This window comes from Anopheles stephensi, chromosome 2 (genome assembly GCF_013141755.1).
Source record: "Anopheles stephensi strain Indian chromosome 2, UCI_ANSTEP_V1.0, whole genome shotgun sequence".
Lineage (NCBI taxonomy): Eukaryota > Metazoa > Arthropoda > Insecta > Diptera > Culicidae > Anopheles > Anopheles stephensi.
Genome location: NC_050202.1, coordinates 90,165,557 through 90,186,246, shown reverse-complemented (window position 1 = coordinate 90,186,246; position 20,690 = coordinate 90,165,557). Strand labels below are relative to the sequence as shown.

The 20,690-nt window shown below is 45.8% G+C and overlaps 4 protein-coding genes across 16 annotated transcripts; 2 read left to right on the top strand and 2 right to left on the bottom strand.

Moving 5' to 3' along the window:
• Positions 1-1,213: 1,213 nt before the first annotated feature.
• Positions 1,214-10,833, top strand: LOC118505199 (large neutral amino acids transporter small subunit 1). 10 transcript variants are annotated; one of them, XM_036040678.1, is made up of 10 exons: positions 2,920-3,160; positions 4,926-5,205; positions 5,503-5,749; positions 6,023-6,148; positions 7,211-7,304; positions 7,515-7,729; positions 7,826-8,055; positions 8,142-8,394; positions 8,719-8,787; positions 9,264-10,833. In XM_036040678.1, exons 2-9 carry the CDS (start codon positions 4,951-4,953, stop codon positions 8,775-8,777), a joined length of 1,479 nt encoding a protein of 492 aa, XP_035896571.1. In that variant the 5' UTR covers positions 2,920-3,160; positions 4,926-4,950; the 3' UTR covers positions 8,778-8,787; positions 9,264-10,833. The 10 variants fall into 10 exon arrangements, with proteins under 10 accessions (XP_035896570.1, XP_035896571.1, XP_035896566.1 ...); XM_036040672.1 differs by lacking the exon at positions 2,920-3,160 and adding an exon at positions 4,574-4,746; XM_036040681.1 differs by lacking the exon at positions 2,920-3,160 and adding an exon at positions 4,574-4,746 and having other exon boundaries at positions 4,871-5,205.
• On the bottom strand, positions 9,372-14,150 carry LOC118505222 (cystinosin homolog). 4 transcript variants are annotated; one of them, XM_036040749.1, is made up of 8 exons: positions 13,899-14,121; positions 12,935-13,830; positions 12,311-12,858; positions 11,812-12,241; positions 11,333-11,741; positions 11,167-11,269; positions 11,031-11,097; positions 9,372-10,948 (listed from the first exon to the last, which is right to left on the bottom strand). In XM_036040749.1, exons 3-7 carry the CDS (start codon positions 12,442-12,444, stop codon positions 11,043-11,045), a joined length of 1,131 nt encoding a protein of 376 aa, XP_035896642.1. In that variant the 5' UTR covers positions 12,445-12,858; positions 12,935-13,830; positions 13,899-14,121; the 3' UTR covers positions 9,372-10,948; positions 11,031-11,042. The 4 variants fall into 4 exon arrangements, with proteins under 4 accessions (XP_035896642.1, XP_035896641.1, XP_035896639.1 ...); XM_036040748.1 differs by having other exon boundaries at positions 9,372-11,097; XM_036040746.1 differs by lacking the exons at positions 9,372-10,948; positions 11,031-11,097; positions 11,167-11,269; positions 11,333-11,741; positions 11,812-12,241 and having other exon boundaries at positions 12,580-12,858; positions 12,935-13,343; positions 13,401-13,851; positions 13,899-14,150.
• A 267-nt stretch (positions 14,151-14,417) lies between these two features.
• LOC118505239 (probable transcriptional regulatory protein TTE1135) lies at positions 14,418-16,304 on the top strand. Its single transcript, XM_036040789.1, has 4 exons — positions 14,418-14,791; positions 14,852-15,095; positions 15,157-15,325; positions 15,393-16,304. Exons 1-4 carry the CDS (start codon positions 14,584-14,586, stop codon positions 15,600-15,602), a joined length of 831 nt encoding a protein of 276 aa, XP_035896682.1. The 5' UTR covers positions 14,418-14,583; the 3' UTR covers positions 15,603-16,304.
• Positions 15,600-16,841, bottom strand: LOC118505241 (triosephosphate isomerase). The gene has a single exon (XM_036040791.1). It carries the CDS (start codon positions 16,573-16,575, stop codon positions 15,832-15,834), a length of 744 nt encoding a protein of 247 aa, XP_035896684.1. The 5' UTR covers positions 16,576-16,841; the 3' UTR covers positions 15,600-15,831.
• Between the last annotated feature and the right edge of the window lie 3,849 nt (positions 16,842-20,690).

Sequence of the window (20,690 nt, the reverse complement as noted above, 5' to 3'; positions counted from 1 at the left end):
CATTAGCGCAAGGGGTAAATCAAATAACTCCAGACATCATTAAAGGCTAGTTGTCGTAGTTGTCAATTTTTGCAATCACTTCCAATTATTTACCTTTTCGTGTCTGGGTGGCACACGGTTGGAAAATACGCCCAGCAAGTAAACAGCAAACGTTAGGAAAACATTGGAAACCGCAACCGATCCCATTCCAGCTCCGGCAGTTGATGACCGCAGGCGACATTGACAATCGCTCAGGTTCCTTCTTCGCCCTCTTCAGCGGGTCCCGTGCGGCGATAGTTGCGGCTGCAATCGGCCCTGATGCAAGCCACGGGATGAGTTTCATCAGCCATTTAAACCCCACCCTCCCCATCGTAATGGAATCGGTGCATCGATCGATGATGTGACTAGCATAATCCCACACACACACACACACACACAAACGACAGTGCATCCAATTCATCGCCATGGGGTTAGATCAAATCAAATGAACTCCCGTCGAGAAACAGTGGATAGCGTGGATTCAACTACCCCAACGCTGGAAGACACCGTGGCGCCAACGGTGAAGATGACGCACGAGCTAAAGTTCACGGATAATGTTTTCCCTGCTGACCGGATTACGGCGGTTCGCTGGACATTCTTCAGCAATTACGTCGCTGTAAATACTGATAATTGGTGTTTGATGTTTCACGGCAACAGCAAAAATAAAAAAAGTCCATTGTGATTGTGATTGTACGAGAATAGACGATCGCAGATGTGAATAAACTAATCCAGGGTTGGCAGGGCACACACACAGGACGTTCGGGAAGTGATTCTAACGTCACAAGGTCACATCGCTGGTTGCGGATTGATGGACGAACTCCGACGCCGAGGTGAGTGCCCCGAGGTGAGTGAGCAACGAGCGCAACGTATTCCCTTCTGGCGTTATCAATCAAACTGTGAACGTCGGAGAATTCCCGGCAATGGGTGGCAATACCGTAACGCGTCGTCCGGTTGTTTGAAAGATTTGCGACCCGTTTTTGCTATGCCGGCCCTACACAACGAACCATGTGACTACGTTGTTACTTTCCCACGAGGAACGCTTCACAGCTTCCATGGAGCATGCGCCCTTTCTACCGGACCCAGTGTGTGTGTGTGTCTGTCTGTGTGATTTCCTACTTTAGACGTCACGCGTGTATGTGCGTAAGGAAAGGTATCGCTATCCTACACCCGGTCTCCGGTAGCCCTCGCATAGTAAGGACATCGACGCCCCTCAACTACCGCGCATCTCTCTTCCAAGGACACTTCCATCGGCCACAGATCATCAGCGTTGTACGTCAGAAAATCGCTCGCTCGTAGAAAGCGCCGTCATTCGGTCGGAAAATCGCAAACGGTAAGCATCCTCTGGCGCGTTTTGATTTGATTGCTAGGTAGTTTGCATAAATGTGGGGCAAATTGTGGTGCTATACAGTGAAGTGTTGTTGTGAAACGTTCGCATCAAAAACCATCTCATTTCCTAAAGGCTCTCTTAGGATATTAGGATAGGGCCGTCCTTAAAGCTTCACGCGAACGCTTTCTACACTGCTTTGTGCAAACAGCGAAATGAAGGAAAAGAGATCAATTATTGTACCATCAGTTGAAGTGTGTGCTCGAGATTCATCAATTATGGACGATGGTTGTATGTGACGTGATGTAAAAAACTGGAACGGGGACACTCTGGTCTAGGGAGAGAGAGAGAGAGAGAGGCGAGAAAGGTTGTTGGCTGAGGATATGGATATATTAGCAAACTTCATTGCCAGCGCATTGCGAACTGTCATCACGTGACGAGAGATGGGCGGGGAAGGGATTTAGGGGTTTGGGCGTTGCGAAACATGGCGGTAAAGACCAATAACCGGAGAGATGCGAAAGCAGCAGCAAACAAAAAAATCGATTCCATCCAGAATTGCTGATGCTCAGATGGCCGCCAATGTCGCAGTAATGCAGAGTGAAAAGATAATGGTGCAACAGTTAGTCCTGTTTATTTGTTTAAGCACTATTTACCTTAGCACCAGGAAGGTTTATCAGTGACGTCCGTGCACATACAGGACGAGATGTATCCCACCCGAGATGATAATACGCGTTGTCTACCCCTTTGGGGGTATCGCAAGATAAGCGTTCCGTGCCATTCTAGCACAGAACCACAATTTGACTGTCACAAACGATTGGCCAAGGTTAAAACATGGTGAGAACTCACGATGGACCAGGAATTCCCAGAAGCAGAAAGTGTTAATTGTTTCAGCTCTTTTTTGAAGCAGAACTACACCGGCCCAGGCTGAATGGTATATGGATTCGATCCGCTGTAAAGGCACGTTTTCTTCACGATACAATGCTTATGCTAAAAACACACCAACCAGACACTGCGTCCGGTAACCCTCCTAGAGGTCATATGATTAGCAGGTGGAGGAGTTTGGAGCTGGAGTAGGAAAAAAGCCCCCAAAACGTGACTCAACACGTTTTCGCACCGCCGTTAAGCTTTGATTACCTGCGAACACACACCCATCTGCCCTCAACTCGCTCGATGTCAAGCTCGAGCCCCGAAGCCGAGGGAGATAAAATTCATCCCCAAAACAAAACTCGTTCCTCTAAAGCATATTCAAAACTATCCACAAAACAACGATCGGATTCCTAAACCCTTCCGTCGCTCTTCCCAGCTGCGTGGCAGTAAGACTGTAGAACTCACACGTCTACTCCTCAACTTTAACTTTGAAGATTACGAAAAAAGCGTCTCGCGCTCGATCGAAAGAAGCGGGTTTGTTATCACACCACCGGACCGGGTGAAGGAAGTATGGACCGGGTTGCCGCGCCAGGCATTCATACGGCGGCGAGTCGCTCCGTGCTGAGTGACTCGTACAGAACATGCGATCCGAGTGAGTGACCGGTTGGAACGGTTTGAATTGCGTTAGAAAAGGCACATGCGGCCGTTCGGGCCGTTTCAGGCATTCGAACGTCGACTGTCGAACGGAGTGGAAGGAAAAGCCCGCCACAAGTCCTGCCACAGTGAACGGGCGCGCTTCTACGCGTCTGTGTGTGTGTGTGTGCTTGCCAGGATACAAGTGACCGGGTGTGCCAGTGCTAATTGAATATTTTTCTTTAAAGTAAAAAAAAGTGTTTAATTTAAAATCGCTTAACTACTGATTAGTGCTTTAAAAGTTTGCGAGTGAAGAAGGTATGTGCTGCCAGTTTCGCAAGGATGTGTATAAAATTCTGTTTCCTTCAGTCCCTTCATCTTTATGAACCCCTTTTTCTTAAAACAAACTGACCTTGAAAGTTCCCCCTTGTTGTGCCTATTCTGTGTGTCCTGGTTGAAGAAAACAAGACGGAAGGATTCATTCAGCAAACATCTCCCCTACCTCGGGGCGGGTTGAAGTTTAAAGCCTACGTAAACCGTACTGTGCGCGCGATCATTGCATTACGCACGGCCTCGCAAAACCGTGACGTTAATCGTCTTCGTGTTGCGTGTGTGGGCTTTTCCTGTACTCGGTGTGGTTTGTGAGTCCCGGCTGGTCCCAAAACAATAACGTCAAGTCTTAAAGGAGGTCATATTAACGCACTCGGGTTTGTTGTAAAGCTGTTTAAACAAAATTCTTCGTACACGTGCGGGGATAACCGGCGTACTCTATCGTTTATATTGTGTGTGTGTGTATGTGTCTCGAGCATCAAATTTGCCCTTCGGTTAGGCGTGTGCCGTTCGTGGTTTGGTAGGGCCAGGCCAAGTGCGGTATGAAGGTGTTTCGTCACGTTTCCGATTAGCCGATGTCTTTTAATTGACGAAGTTTTTCGCATCGGAAGCACAATTGAGTACGGGATCCGGCTGTCGGAAGGAGCATGGAGAAGAGCTCGGGCTTTACGTTGATTGGTTGAATGTTTCTTACGCGATAAAAGAGCGTCATTGAGTGCACGAGTTAGTAAGCGGCAGGTGTCCATGAGTGAATCGCGTTTGGATGGAACACAAGTTGGTTTTTGTGTGATGAAAATGAAAGCAGATTGATGAATTGAATGGTTCAATTTATCGTTTAACGTATGCTTCGAAAAGGGGAAAGCTATCTCAAGTTGGAGACAAACTTCAACTAATAACTTGAAGTTTTAGCCAGGGAGTTAAGATCTTAATTCCTGTTCTTGAAATCTGATCTTGAGGACTTTACCATCAAATTGAGTTGATGGATAAAGTCTTCTTGTAGCAGTTTGATCTCAAAACGAATATATTGGTAGCTATTAAGGTAAGCTGGGAGTCTTGTCGGTCGACGACCCACTCATCATCGTCGTCTCAGACATGGATGGCGAGTTTTTAATAAAAATATCTGTCTTGGCAAGATTTCACTGCATAGCTCAGCATTAAATTTTCTCCCCAGTTTTTGCTGCATTTAATCGGCACGAAAAACTGTTTTTCTGCAATTTTTCAGTCCCATTATTTCCAACTTTTTCGCACAGAGATTAAGCTCCTTCTATTCTCAATTACAATTAAAATAATGTAATAATCGGAAACAAATTGTCGCCCACCGTAATGATCACCCTGTACGGATCATTACTATCGGAGCCTTATTCAATACACCTGACCAGAGCTTTTTCGCTAATGAGGCGCCATCACCACCAGTTCGATACCATTGTCGAAAGAGCAAGGATCGGCGTTGTTTACAATCCCGATACTGTTGCTATTTCGGCAGTGGGCCGACTGGTTTTAATTACTTTACAAATTACACCCCATTTACGCCGGTGCTCGTGGGCAGAGCAATTGTCGAGCCCCTTGTCAACAGTGTAATACATTTTGTTTGATCTGTTGATGAAGATTATAGTCCCTCGCGTGCGCATACGATTGCGATAATCAGTGTACAGTAGTAGCATTAGTAATGATATATGAGCGTGATTGTGGGATACGTAGAGGAGGCGGCTCGTGGCACGCTTCTCACATCCACACATCCTTTCGTCTTCCGCAGATTGAGCACTAGCCAGGCGTCAACCATGGAAGATGAAACGCTTAAGAAGGACGAGAAGCAGCGAAAGGATTCGCTGAAAAGTGCCAAGGATGAAGCGAACGGTGGCGGTGGTGGCGACATCGTGCTCAAGCCCAAAATGACACTCGTCAACGGTATCACTGTGATCGTCGGTTCGATTATTGGATCCGGCATTTTCGTCTCGCCGACCGGTGTCCTCATCAACACCGGCAGCGTCAACATGTCGCTGATTGTGTGGATCATTTCGGGCCTGTTTTCGATGGTAAGTAGTGGCAAGTGGTCTATCGGGGCGGAGGGAGGGGGGGGGGGGAGGTGCTGGTCGGGATGCAAAACAACTTTTTAACGACCGTCCGACAACCGGTTTCACGTTCCGGCCGAGGTACAAAAGAACGTCCCGCCAGATAGAAACGATCAGGCGATCACGATTTGATGTAATGAAAAAACAAAAGTCCGCCAAACCGTTAGCGGGAGATTGAATAATGGAGACGAAATTGCACTATATGTTCTGGCAGACAAACGGGTTAGAAATAAAACACATTTGCAATCCTTCTTCCCGCAGGTTGGTGCCTACTGTTATGCCGAGCTGGGCACCATGATCAAAAAGTCCGGGGCAGATTATGCGTACATTATGGAAACGTTCGGTCCGTTCTTGGCGTTCATCCGACTGTGGATCGAATGTATGATAGTGCGGCCCTGTTCGCAGGCCATCGTCGCTCTGACGTTCAGCGTGTACGTACTGAAGCCGTTCTTCCCCGAGTGTCAGCCGCCGGAAGATGCGGCCCGTCTTCTAGCCGTCTGCTGTATCCGTAAGTAATCCACGTCATTTTGATCCTTTATTATCCTTTCCGATGGTGCGAGCAGCCCACGAACGGAGCTACAAATCTGTTTTACGATTCCTATAAACGAAACAAACAGCTACAGTCTCTGGGTATCTCCTATTTATAGGTCCATATTGAATTTAGATCGTTTATGCAAATGTAGCTGTGCGTTATAGTTGATCCCACCCCGACGATTGTTGTTTTGTGGCGGCTTCCGGTATCACTCGCTAAACACTAAATCTTCCTTCCCATTTTTTACAGTGGTGCTGACGTTCATCAACTGTTGGGACGTGAAATGGGCTACGGCCGTGCAGGACATCTTCACCTACGCCAAGCTGCTCGCACTGTTCATCATCATCGGTGCGGGTGCCTACTATCTGTTCCGCGGTAAGTAAGCTGGACGAGATGCCGGCCGCACCAGTTCTCGCCCGATTCCTGTTATGCAAGCGAGCGTGTGCGACTATGGTTAGCATAAATCAGGTAGCCAGGTGCATCTGTTACGGTGCAAAAACAGGCTCACGTTGGGGTTGGTCGGTGTGTTCTCGGGGATGACGGGCATGACGGGGAGCCGTGTGTACACACAGGCACGTTGACGACAATGGAGCGGACGGACTTCGCGAACTTTCACTGACGGCACACGTGGAAACAGTAACGTCGGTCGGCGCGGGAATGAGAGATTTATTTGTTTGTTTTGATGGGCGCAGGGGCAGGATTTTAAAGTTGTAAAACTGTTTACTACGGGGGCTTACAGCGGTTTTCTCTCAGTCAGGACCGGAAATATTACCATCGCAGTGTAATAAGCCGTCGACAATGTAACAATCTGCTGGTCGCAGCGTGAAACAGTCACACTCCTTAGCAACAATCTGCGTGCCCCCGGTGGAGATGCTCCAGAGATTAAGAGGATGGGAACAGTGCTGAGCTTCCATTCAGTTTGTAGAACGAACTTAATGCATCTATTCAGTACGAATTGCCAAAATTGTCCCAACAAATCTGGGGATGAGCTTCTGGCAATCTTCACCGCTGCACACCAGCCGCATTAAACGATCATCTCAGCATGGTTTTGGAACGGGCAGGAATGCTCATGCTCCGGTCAGTAGCCGGTGATTGTCGTGCAGCCCACATTCAATTAAGCTGATTTACTTTATGCTTCTGATCTGCGACTTTTGACGGTCCGGCCCGGGTTCCGTCGTGCACCGTGTTGACCGATTTAACGTGCACGATAAATTTGATAATAGCGGTGAAATCTAGACCGGCCGGCGTCGTTGATGAAGCTCGTCTAAGATGGCTTCCTTTCCAAACATGAAACAAACCCGCTGTCAGACATGCTGTCAGTTTCACTTTTGTAATAATTGTTTTTTTGCGGATTGCCAAACCAAACGAAAGCACAGCTGCCTAGTCCTGTTGTGTGTCGTGTGTATGATTGCATTATGTTTCTTGTTTCGCCTTCAGGCCACACGGAATACTTCACCTTCGATAACACCAAAACCGAGGTAACATCGCTCGCATTGTCCTTCTACTCGGGGCTGTTTGCCTACAACGGATGGTAAGTGTGTTGCTTCCTTCTTTGCTGCTCCTTCCAATATCGGGTGCTGCCATTGTTATTGCCGCTGTTTTCCCTAATGATGTCCGCCGGGGCCCTAAACCTAGACAGATGTAATAACAGCTAGATTCTGCGCTACCCGTGCCCACATCCCAAGACAATCAGCCAAGCTGACACACTAATCCGCTTATTGCGCTCGACAAATCCTTCCAGGAACTATTTGAACTTCATCATCGAGGAGCTGAAGGACCCGGTGAAGAATTTGCCCCGTGCCATCGCAATTTCCTGCACGCTGGTGACGGTCGTGTACGTGTTTACCAACGTGTCCTTCTACACCATCCTGTCGCCGGAGGAGGTGCTCGGCTCGGAAGCGGTTGCGGTCACATTCGCCGATCGGGTGTTTGGCATATTTGCGTGGACGATACCGGGTAAGTTTTGCTTCATTTCCGCTGCATCATCGCTGCTGGATCGATGGGCGATGAAAGAGTTTTCCATTTCCGGATTTTGTTTCGCTTCGCTTCCAGTGTTTGTCGCCCTGTCAACGTTTGGAGCGGTGAACGGCATTCTACTTACCTCGTCCCGTCTCTTCTATGCCGGCGCCTGCGAAGGTCAGATGCCGGAGATTCTTACCATGATCCAAATACAGCGGCTCACACCGACACCGGCCGTGCTGATTATGGCGCTGCTGTCCATGCTCTATCTGACGGTATCGGACATATTTGCGCTAATTAACTACGTCGGGTTTGCAACTTGGGTGAGTGATTTGTTGTCGACCGTTTTTTTTTTCGCCCACTGACGTCACTCAACTGACACTTTCTTCTCGCTCCACTCCGAATGTAGCTAAGCATTGGTGCGGCTGTGCTGTGTCTTCCGTGGCTCCGATGGAAGCAACCCAAGCTGAACCGTCCGATCAAGGTGAATCTCATCTTCCCGATCCTGTATCTCATCGCCACCGTCTTCGTCACCGTCGTCCCGATGATTGCCAGCCCGGTCGAGACGGGTTACGGGTGTCTTATGATTCTTTCCAGCATTCCTGTCTACTGCATATTTATCGCGTGGCGAAACAAACCGAAATGGTTCAACCGTACGATGGGTAAGCGCGCAGCGGGATCGAAACCCAGTGCTGGGCTTATTTTGAACGTTCTCCGACATTTCCATCCCGAACCACTTAATCCTCCTTCAACCAGCTCCCTTTCCAATGACAAGCTTTTGGTAGAAGCTTTTTTAAACTCATCCCTTTCCCAGTGTGTGTACGTGTCCGTCCTTTTAACCAGATTTTAAACATAATTGGCTCTAGAATTCTACATAGTGAAATTATTTTCCTCATTTGCTAAAAACCTACCTTCTCTGTTTCTCTCTTTCTATCGAATCTTTTTTATCTCTTTTTCTCTACTATTTTGGAACCGTCTTCTCGCAGGTGGATTTACGCAGAGTTTACAAAAGTTAATGATGGTGGTGCGGCCAAAACAGAAATAAACGCGAAAAGGTTTTTATCAGTTTTGTTTTTCCTTCTGTTTTATCGTTTTTAGTATTGTACCATTCTTTTGTTTACTACACTTATCACACTTTACACTATTTCCTGTTTGAACGTGTGTTTTAACGACTTTCTTATGATTCTGTTTTCTTTCGATTTCGTTTTTGCATGCTTTGAGGGAAATGAAGATCCATTTTCGGGTGTTGAAAATAGCCAATCAATTTGGGCATTTGGATTGTACAAAAAGCGCCATTAATAACATTTTCTTCATTTCTCTCAAAAACCCTCTCTATGTTCACCTCTTTCGAACTATTTTAATATGCGCACAAAATTAAAAGCATAAATAAACACCAAAAAACGATCGCAAAAGTTCGCACCATGATCAGCACTTCGATACAACACTATTTAGCACCATATTACTTCCATTTGTTATCCCTTAGCTACACCAAAAGCCGTTTACTAATTTCTATCTTATCCCTCCTTTTCAGTGGGTCTTACAAGATTCCTCCAGAAAATGCTCATGGTCGTAGGAAAGACCAAACCAGCTCAGGTTTAAACAAACACGCATCGTACGAGCAGTTTGCCATCGTTTTTCGTTTTTTTAAACCCGACCAAACAAAAACGCAACGCAACATTCCAGGCGTGAGCTAGTGCTGCAGAGGAAGGAACAGTGCGAGAGGATTTGAATCATCCTTTTTGTTGTGTGTGTGTGTGTTTTTTTAATCCCTTTCTGTGAAGGCTGTTAAACTGTATTTGTTTGTGTGTGTGTGTGTATTTTTTGTTTGTTTAAATTAATTATTGTATTATGATGAAATTGTTTGACGTCAGTTTTAAATTGATTGCAGCAGTGCGTCATAAGTGAGATATGTTGAAAGCAACGTAATTTAAGCCATAAAGTGAAGAAAAAAAGAAGTTTTTAAACACATTCCCACATCAATAATTGTTTTATTCGACGAGCGAAACAGTTCCTTGCGGGTAGACACGCAGCTCAAACATGTTCGATAATGCCAATCAGTGTTATAGGTGTGCATGAATGTGTATATTGTTAGACAATTCAACAAAAAGAAAAAGAGAACAGGTCCAGACACTGGAAATAGTGTTCAAAAGTTTTAAAGAATGCAAACATTTTCCTATCCATTTTTTATTGGCTCGGCAAGGAAGCGCAACAACGAGATTTATTTCATACTTTCGATTCCGGTCAACGAAAGGCACATATCACTATGTTAATCAAGTTGGAGTATATGTTCTGCCGATAAAATAGAGCTGGCTTGGCTTAAACTTTTGTTTTAAAGAATCTTCATTCCTTGTAGGAGCAATCTATTGCGTATTAAATGCTCTTCTTGTGTGCTTGATAAATTATAGTAAAAGCAAATTTGAAAAAATCCCAACCTATATGTATCATTGCTAAAATATTTAAAATTGCAAGGCAAGGCTAACACATTGGCCCGAAACGTATTCAAATTATAGCGAAAAGACTTTGTCGTTTAAAGAAACACCTTGATAATGATTTCAACGGAGCTTCCATAGGCCTGATTTCTATTGACTCTGGGATGGATCAGCATCACTAGATCGAATGGCAGTAGTAGTATAACTAGTAGCGGCAGAACAACCGTCACGGGCTCACGAGCTCCGATAAGTGCGCTAAGCAAGAAGAGATGGAACGCAGGAGCTATGTTGTTGACAATAATAGTAGACACACAAGTTCGCACAAAAGCATTAGACGAGCCCCCCGGGGATGGATGGAGCGCAGTGACTGCTGTCGAATACATGTATTATTCATAATCAATCATCATGCTCGAATAGAGAATATACCGTTTAGGTGTGTCATATAGTTCTACATGTATATAAGCGTAAGCGAATGCATAAAGGGCCACCCGCATTGTAGATCCTTGGAAATATTTATCGAAGGGCCAAAGGGAAGTGGGTACGAGTGAGGGAGACCGAAGAGGGACAGAGAGCGAGAGAGCTGAAGGGGGGGAATGAAATTGCATGAGAAAAGCCAGCGATGTATCAATGTATTGTAAAGTATTGTCAAATATACCATGAAAAACAAAAAAATCGAATAATATTCTGTGTGTCCTTCAGTGTAGTTCATCAATTACTCCTAGGAGATGTCAGTGCTACGATAGTCCCTACGGTTAAGGGACGATCCCGTCAAGATTCCTGATTATACCTATAGACAGAGAACTAGCTACTATACACATCCGTAACCAAAACTAACTACTAGGAAGATTTTTTTTCCAAGTCCTACTCACAGAATTAAACTATCAAGGAGCTTTGGGCAGCATCGGGTACTCCACAGGAGCATTGTCGTTTCTTTTCCTAAAAATTATTTACAAAATGCTTGTTACAAAATGTCCGAACAACACTACACAAATTAGTGATACACACCTGTACAGGATGTAATGTTGAAACATGAACACAAGATCGAATAGTATCGAAAAAATGCCCAATCCAAACTTGACGGGATCTCCACCGATAGATCTCCAATCATCTAAAAAAAAAACCGGGAACACGTTAGCCATATTGCTTTGATGTACAAACATCCATCACTTACCAAAGTTCCAAGCATTTATTACCATCTGAAGAATGCTAAATAGGCCGCCGGCAAGGTCCAGCAGTCGATTCATGATCTCGAACCCTTCCGTGCTCTTGCGCCGGTAATTCATGTACGCTTGCGGGAAGTACTTGATCATTGTCGTGGACAGCTTGATGTAGCTTAAAACATATAGAAAATCCAACCAGTGTATTTTATCCACCACAGCACAGGCCATCGTAGTGATGATGATCAGGAGGTAGGTGGCAATGATCCCCTTCGCCGGGTTGGACACACTGTTGCCACCCGTTTCGTATATGCGGCACTGGAATATGGTAAACCCTGTACCGAACACTGCATGTACAGCAAATCCGATATCATTCCCAATCACCGGATTCAACCCGAACGGATGTCTTCTGTAATATTCGTCCTGTGGGGGAGTGTTCAAGAATCTGATTGATCCGGATGTGAAATATAAGACGATAAATTCGAACACTAACCTCCACGAAGCTGTTCCAGTACAGGAAGGCGTTGAACAGAACGTAGCTCATGTGTCCGACGATGTTTATGTAGAGGAAGTCAAAACTCAATCCGACCACACTTTTTCGGCGATAGTTCAGCCATATCTGGGGATAGTATCCAGCCGACCAGCAGGCAGTGTAAGCCCATCCCACCATCAGTGATATGATCATCAGCGGCTTATACATAGCCACTTTGATCAGTAGAAACAGCCTGGAGTCATCCACTGCTCCCGTTGGTTCGATGTGCGGTTGTACGATGAAGCGGCCTTGTTTTAACGGCTCTATCAACAGCGAGACAGTGCGATTGTTCCAACCCATTGTCAGTGGGATGGTTTGATTGGACGCTATCTGCATCGCTTCATCCTGTGGCCAGTACAGTTGCAAATCAAAGGACGAAGATACATATCCACTACAAGAGAAGAACGAAGATAGTAAAGCTTAAAATCCTTCCATAAAAAAATCGATCGCTATTACTTACTTGGCTTCGATGTCAAAGCTTGCAGTTTCGCCGAACGTTACCACCACCGATTGCGGCACGAAAGATAAGGACAAATTATGTGCAGCTGTCCCAACGCCCACCCAACCCAAAACCAACCACCACAGGACGCCCATGAATGCAACCTGTGAAACTACCTAGCTGGCCGGAGTGTCAGTTTATCACTGACCGCCAGTGTGATTCAGTCCACTACTCTCAGATGAAGGCCGATAAGCAGATCTTTTGTTACGAATAAATCGCGTCAGATGAGATTAGTGACAGTGAGCATCACCGTCGCGCAGTCTGGGCAAATATGTATTATGCGATAAAACAAGTCCAATACGATAAGGTAGCTACATGGCTACATGGCTAGAATGAAACTTGCTGGTCTTTTTTGGAAGCTACATGCCTTCTTTAGTAGACTTATTTGAGCTCCTCCTTTCGTTTGTTGTAACACACATAGTGCTGCGTCATGAATATCACATCAAAGAAGATGGAAACGAATCCCAAACCAAACTTGACCGGACTTCCAACAATCGACTGCCAGTCATCTGTAGGGAAATAGAAAACATAAAGGCATTGGGGGTATCTTTCTGCCGTAACTCTCTAATGCTTCCCTATTCTTACCGTAATTCCAACTATTAAGTACCATCTGCGTCAGGCTCAGCAGACCACCGGCCATATCCAGCAAGCGGTTGGAGATAGCGAAGCCTTCCGTGCTTTTCCGTTGATAGTTCATGAACACTTGGGGGATGTATTTGATCAAGTTTGTAGATAGCTTCACGTAGCTTAGCATGTACAGGAAGTCCAGCCAATGCATCTGCTGCTCTATCGTCAAGATGCAGAAAACGGCCACCATCATTACGTAGCCGGAAATGAGTAACTTCACAGCGGTTGAGACCATGTTGCCACCGCTGTGGTAGATGTAGCACTGAGCAATAAGGACCAGATTTCCAAACACCGCGTGCACTGCGTATCCCACATCGTTCGCCACCACAGGATTGAGACCGAACGGATGGCGTCTAAAGTATTCTGCCTAAATGAAAGCTGTGAAGAGTAAACATTCCCACCAGCCGACTTTTGATGATCCTACCTCAATAAATGTGCTCGCAAAAAGGACCACGTTGAATGTCGCATAGCAGCAGTTGCCCACGATGTTCAGGTACAGGAAGTCAAAGCTCAATCCAACAACGCTCTTGCGCCTGTAGCTGGTCCACGCTTGAAAGTAATCTCCGATTGTCCAGCACACGGTGTACGTCCATCCAATGAGCATCGATACTATTATCAGTGGACGATATTTGGCTACCTTTAGCTGCACAAACAGACGGCCATTGTCTGCGATGGGTGGACCAGTGGAGATGATTATGGGACGGACGATAAATCTTCCCTGTTGGGAGGCTGAAACTTGAATGCTAAAATTGGCATCGCGACATCCTCGAATTACAATCGAGGAAGGACTAATTTTGAGCACTTCTTCCACATCCCAAGTTATTGTGAGGTTATGTTCTTCGTCCGGGCAACCACTGTGGGAATTATGGTAAAAGCTTCAAAAACTATGCAAATTGAAATTCGCTGCTAGAGCAATTCTTACCGTACAAGAAGTTGAAACTCTGCTGCTTGTGAAAGACTGGTTGTGAGTGCCTGAGGTTCTATTCTCATCTGTAACGAACTGTTCGTGCCGCCATGATATTCGTCGGATGCTGTGCTGCTTCCCGACAACAAGCTGAAGATGAGCGGTAGAATGCACAATTTACTACGACCCATTGCAGGAGGCGAATTGAATACCGGACACTTCTCCGCAAGCTTTTCAGGCCGACTATTGACTGGCCCTCCTGCATCAAGCTCAAATGATAAGCGCAATCAGTTCCAACAGTTGTTGAGGATCTGATTATCAATGTGTATTGTTTTGATAAAACAAAAGAATCATCCCTGACTAGCAATGGGACAATTTTCTGTCTCTATTGCTAAAGCGTTAATTAATCGCTCACCTGAATTTGGTTCTAGACTAATTTTGATATCTACTCCAGAGTAGCTAATGGAGGAAGGAAAGTAACTAAATTTTTTTCTTTTTGCAGGAGAATCAAATGGCACCCTTTTTTCGTAACGTACTGTAGCTCCAGCCCGGCTGTCAAACCATTGTCACGCGCGCTGTCAAAGTCACGTTGTAAACAATAACATTTCATCGCGTTTGCCGGAAAAGTGTCGTGATTTATGTAACTGAAAGTGTACATTTACGAGCCAGAAGTAAGCATTTACGCGCTTTTCCTTTTCCCCGGATGATGCTTTCAACTGTTGGGCGGCTAACACGGGCAGTGAAAACATCGCTCCATACGTACCATAATGTGCGCAGCATCCATCAAGCGACCAACCTCTATGCCGGTCACTCGAAATGGCAAAACATACGGCACGTGAAGGCGTTGAACGATGGACGAAAGGCGGTATTGTTTATTAAACTAGCTCGACAAATTCGGCTTGCAGTGCAAGGTAAGCGAAGCACCGAAAAGACGGTTTCAAAGCTCACTCAATGGTGAATTTCAATTTCAGCTGGAGGACCTAATCCTGCCGTAAACAATGTGCTGCGGGCAGCAATTGATGAGGCGCTGAAGAGAAACATGCCGAACGCCACCATTCAAGGTATCCTGAAGAAGTGTACCGCACAGTCGGTGGAGCTGAAAAAGTATACACTCGAGATAAAGGCACTTGATCAGGTGAATGTGATCTGTGTCCTGTACACGGATCGATTTGCCCAGCTAAAGATGGAGATGGCAACCATTCTTAGGAAGAATTTGTGAGTATCGTCGTTGGGCGGGAAGCTAAATTGCATTTTGCTAAGGTTCGACTCGTTGTAGTGCCCTTTTCTTCGACACTATGCACGCATTTGACGAAAGAGGCTTTGTTGAAGCGATCGCACCGGCTGATTTGAAAAGTGACGATCTGCTGTCCGTGTGTACGGATCATGCTATCGAAACGGGTGCGGAAGATATTGAAGTGATGGATGAAAACAATCGACTGATAAGGGTAAGCGATTTGAAGGGTAAAACGTACCGGTGACCTAAGATAATAATGTGCACCTGTACCGTTACAGTTTTTGTGCGGCCCGAGAGATTTGGACAAGGTGAAAAAGGAGCTCGAGAAATTGAACTATTCCGTGGAACATAGCGAGCACGCATTCTTCCCCAAATCGACCATCAAACTAAATGCCGAAGCGATGGTAGCGTACGAAAAGTTGAAAGAGAAGCTCAAAGCTATGGAAGGTGTGGAGGACATTTACGACAACGTGGAACTGAACGAGTAGACCGTTTCGTACGGCGACGATGCATTTCCACTGAGACACGTTTGTTTTTATTGAATAGATTATGCTTTGTTTGGATGCTTAAACGTAACAACCTGTGCGGTGCGTGTGTACAACGCGTATAATGAGAAACTTAAAATAAGACGAAACATGACGACACCGGCGATGGCGATTGCGTAAATCTCTCCCCGCTGCACTACAAACGGTACGCGACGACGATCACGGCGACGCCTTACTGTCTAGCGTTGACGATCTGGATGAATTCGGGCTTCAACGAGGCACCACCCACCAGGAAACCGTCAATGTCCGGCTTGGCCGCAAGCTCGCGGCAGTTGGCCGCCGTCACAGAGCCGCCGTACTGGATACGGATGGCGTTCGATACGTCGGCCGAAACGTTCTCGGTGAACCACTTTCGCAGCGCGGCGTGCACTTCCTGCGCCTGTTCTGGGGTGGCCGTCTTGCCGGTACCGATGGCCCACACCGGCTCGTACGCAATCACCACATTGCTCCAGTCCTTCACCTGGGCGGCGATGGCTTTCGTCTGCCGGAAGCAAACCGCCTCCGTCTGGCCGGCTTCACGCTCCTGCAGCGTCTCACCAATGCAAGCGATGACCTTCAACCCCTCGGCAAGGGCATGGGCAACCTTCTCCGCAATCAGCTCGTCCGTTTCGCCGAAGATGGCACGTCGCTCCGAGTGGCCCAAAATGACCCATCCGAGCCCGAGATCCTTCAACATGGCCGGCGAAATCTCTCCGGTGAACGCACCCTTGGCCACCTTGTAGCAGTTCTGTGCGGCAACACCGATCGTTTCCGGCAGCAGGGAGCGGGCCAGCGACAGGTAGGGTGCGGGGCAACCGACCACAACTTCCGTGTTGGGATCGAGCGGACCGGCGGAAAGCGTTTTGCACAGCTCGGTGACGCTGGCCTTGTCGCCATTCATCTTCCAGTTGCCTCCAACGCAGAACTTACGACCCATGGTGATGCTTGCGAGCGGTGAGTAGTTAGTAGTAGAAATGCACTTGACTTATTCGCACGGTGCGCGGCAACAGCTCTAGGGTGAGTCGGATTGAAAATATTTTCCGATTTTGGCTAGAAACTGTTATCAGCAGGCAGCAAACGGAAAAACAATACTAATATGAATGGCTCAGTTGCATAAAGCAAGAACTTCGGCAGATTTCGGCACTTGCTTGCGGCCGAAGGAGCGAAAGAGATGGAACAGATTAGCTGTTTCTTTCTTTGTTTATTCTGTCATTCAAATGTCCTTGGCACTATGGGAAAGCGTTATCCAAATTTGCATATTTGCAAATGAAACTAAATTCAGTAGCCATTTCTTACACATTTTGGGTATTCTTTTAATATAAAACTACGAAGACATTATTCGTATATACGGGTCATTATTTTATCAAATTTCATCTGTGCCGTTTCTCCATAATGGAGACTGATCTTTCAACTACGTGGTATCATTGAGTGTAGCTAGTCATGCATGGTCGGTAAGTCAAGTAGAAGAATACGTATTCAGGAGATTTGAATTTTAGTTTTAATTTGATTTCTACAGCAGAAAATTTAAAATTAGCAAATCCTAGTCCCTCTTCTAGACATTTCTAAATTTCTTTCATTTCGTGGTATTTCGAGCATATAAATCATTAAAAATATCAGAAAAATGAGAGCTTAGACTCAAGCCGTGGTTCAGAATGAATTTAAAATAACCGAAACAGTACGGAGATTAATCCATAAATGGATAGTCAATCCTTGCTAAGGTAGAACGGTCTGGATGAGATCAGATACCCAGGGCGTACGAAAGACCAGAACCCCAGAACCAATCCGATTGATCGTAACGATGTGAACTGGTAGGAAACGTTCCTGTCTTGAAATTATGCAAAATTATGCTAACTTGTTATCATTTTTTCCCAGTGTGCGGTGCTCTCCAACCACGGGGTGTAGGAATGTACTGGTTTTATGTGTCATGCATCGATGACTATGGGCAAATAATGTGAAAATTAGTAAAAATTTGATTATTTTACTATTTTAGTTCAATTGTTATTTTGAAATTTTTCCTTTCGTTTCGTTATATGGCAGAACGAAGCATAATTCAATTAATTGCAAATCGTTATGGAAAACATGTTGTGCTGGTTAAATTTTACCGCAGTACGGGGTGACCATTCTCTTTTTGGGTCTACAGCTTCGAGAGGCTTACTATTTCTGGCTTGATTAGAATTTAACTCATTAGCCTGATGATGGTCACGTTTTGCGTACAGTGAGAGATAGTCCAGGCAAAATTCGACACGCGGTTCTGCCTTGTGAAATACCCGCGCCGTTACCGTCTCGTCCATCAGACTACCCAGACGAGATAGAGCAACAAGTTCAATTTTTCAAGCATCTTTCTTCCTTTTGAGCCAGGAAGAAAAAAATAACATGACTACGATACGATATATTGTTCGTATTACTGATCATAAAGCAAATCGCCTAGAAGATCTTAAGCATTTAGTTCAAACATTAATCTTTTAAAAAAAGGAAATAATACCAATCACTCATATGCCTCCTTCCAAGCAATTTTTGATTTGTTATAACAGACTTTTTATATCTATAATTATAATGCACAGTTTGCGAATCCAAGTGTTCCCAGCATCCCGCATACCACATCCCTGTCCGGTCGGTACAAAAATATTACTTCCTGTTAAAATATTTGTTCAAATCCTTTCTAACGCTACGGACCGAAACACACTACACAACTCATCCAAACTTACGGCCAACCGTCCATGGCGTGTTTAATGGTATGGTGGCGTGGAATGCTAGGGAAATCACACACCGGAAACGTAATCCTTTTCGTTGCTTCCGGATGGGTGGCAACACATTGCGATGCGATGTTTTCCAGCAAATTCGCTCATCATCTGAAATCTGAAGGAGTTTACACGCTTGCCCGGCGTCGTCCGGATACCGTGCTGCGAGAAATTTCGCTTGTCTGTACGGTACATCCGACACAGAGTTCATTCGTCAGTGCATGTACAAGTTGCTACCGGTTTGGATGAAAAATGTTTTGATACATAGGTAATATTTTATTCATCATTCGCTATCCGTATCGTCTGCCACTTTCCGCGAACAGTGAGCTGGAGAACCTCGGCAGGAATTCTTCGAAAGCTGACACGGAGGGCTGCCACGGAGAATGGGAGAATGATGAGCCCCGCTTTGGCTGCTCTGTCTGTGTGTGGTTGATCCTAACCACTAGATAGTACTACTTTCAACACGTAAAATCGTTCCTCAACTCTCAAGTTTGTTGTACCGTTCGTGCTCCTCTGAAGTACAGCATCAAATTTGAATGGTTCCTTTCATGTTGTGCAGCTACACCACGCTGACGTACGGGAAAGGTGATAAATAGAGCTGCAAACGTTTAGAAACGGATAAACACAAATTCTTCGTCCAGCAATCCGGCTGGTTGTAGGTGGTGTTTGATTTTATTTTTCCGCACACAAAAATACACCTGCCACCGTACCCATGACGATCGGATGGCTTCCCGTGGAAAACGGGCCCAGGTTGTTAGGGTCAGGGGCGGAAGATATCTGATCTCCGGTTGGCTTTTCGAGGACACTTTGATTTTGGCAAAGTGGAGAAAAGGTTAAGAAAAACATCACCACGATTTTGTCACGAGTTTTTGACTATTGCTGTCTTCTGTAGCATTTTGAATTCCCTCGCTGGATGTACTAGCTTGGGTTAGTATTTTTGCACACTCGAATAGTTTGCAACGGAATGTCCAGTGTTGATATGGCCGAATGGTGCAGCTAGTACGTAGCAAAGTGGCTTAATCAATGTTTCAAACTCTCCCTAAGGATTTCTCGGACAATCTCGTCTACAAAGCAACAAAGCATTACAACGTAAACTATCAATCGTGTGTGCTTGTGATATTAAGTTTGCTCCTTGGTAGAGGATGCCTCCCGTTCGGTAGGCCGCACCAGAAGGCATTCGGACATATTTACCGAACCTTGCATCCCGCAGCCTACACGGCAGACAACGTCCACACCAGTGTTCCATCCAACCGGAAGTAATGCCATTGTTGTGTTGTCATCGTCGGATCGGAACCTGAAGCAACCGGTAATGTCCACAAAGACCAAACCATTGCTCTCGTGGAAGGGTTTCTGCCGACGAACGTGTATTGATGTTGCGACACCGGGTCTCGATCTGCATACTGTTTCTCCGGCTGGTATGTCCGGTTCAGGTTGGTGCAGGAGCATCGTTCCACGTTCAATTATCCAGCAATCCATCAACGGTGTGTGTGCGTGTGTGTGTGTCCGGTCTCCGGGTTCCTGTTGCCATTGCCAGGGTGATATTATCTTTATCGACTATCCATTATAGATTGAAACACACGGCCATTGGAGTGTGCCGGGATCGGTTGCCCTTCGCATTGATACACTGTTGATCGACTGCAGTCAGGCGTGCGTGAAGAGATTCTGTGTTGGAGAGTCCATCTTGACCGGGGGCTCGTTACGACACTTGTGCCGCCTGTAGTTCAGACGCTGGACGAGCACTGGATGCACCATTTTTAACCATTCAAGCACTTTGTTGATATTGGACAAAACCAATAAAGAGTCCCAGGTTTTCTGCACCGAAGACGCAGACGGTACGCAACTGGAATGTTTGCTTACGGACTGCATACCGTTAAGAAGATCTTTGTACGATTGATGTGCTTCATGTTATGGCTTGATTATAAATTGCACTTAAGTGCGTTTGTGGATAAAGTCCAGGGAAGGATCGTGTTTCTAAGTATTGCTGATTAATCATTTAAAATCAATTTCTACCAAAACCACCAAACAATGTAAGGCTTTAAAGTCTGCAATTCTTGCCTTCTAGGACAAATCTCATCTTAGGCTTCGGATCGACCTACGCTAGCTAGGAAAGGGTTAGCTTGAAAGGGAAAAATTCGATTAGAAAAACAGTTTAGTGGTCTTTTTTTGTTGTTGGCGCTCTCGCAACATTATGAAAAAGGATACCGTGCGTGCACACTTTGGTAAATATTTGCACAAAAAGCCCCGAAGCAAAACGCAAACATAGCGCACACGGCGGTCCCTGCGTTCTGTTGTCCGGGACCTGCGTTGTTACATC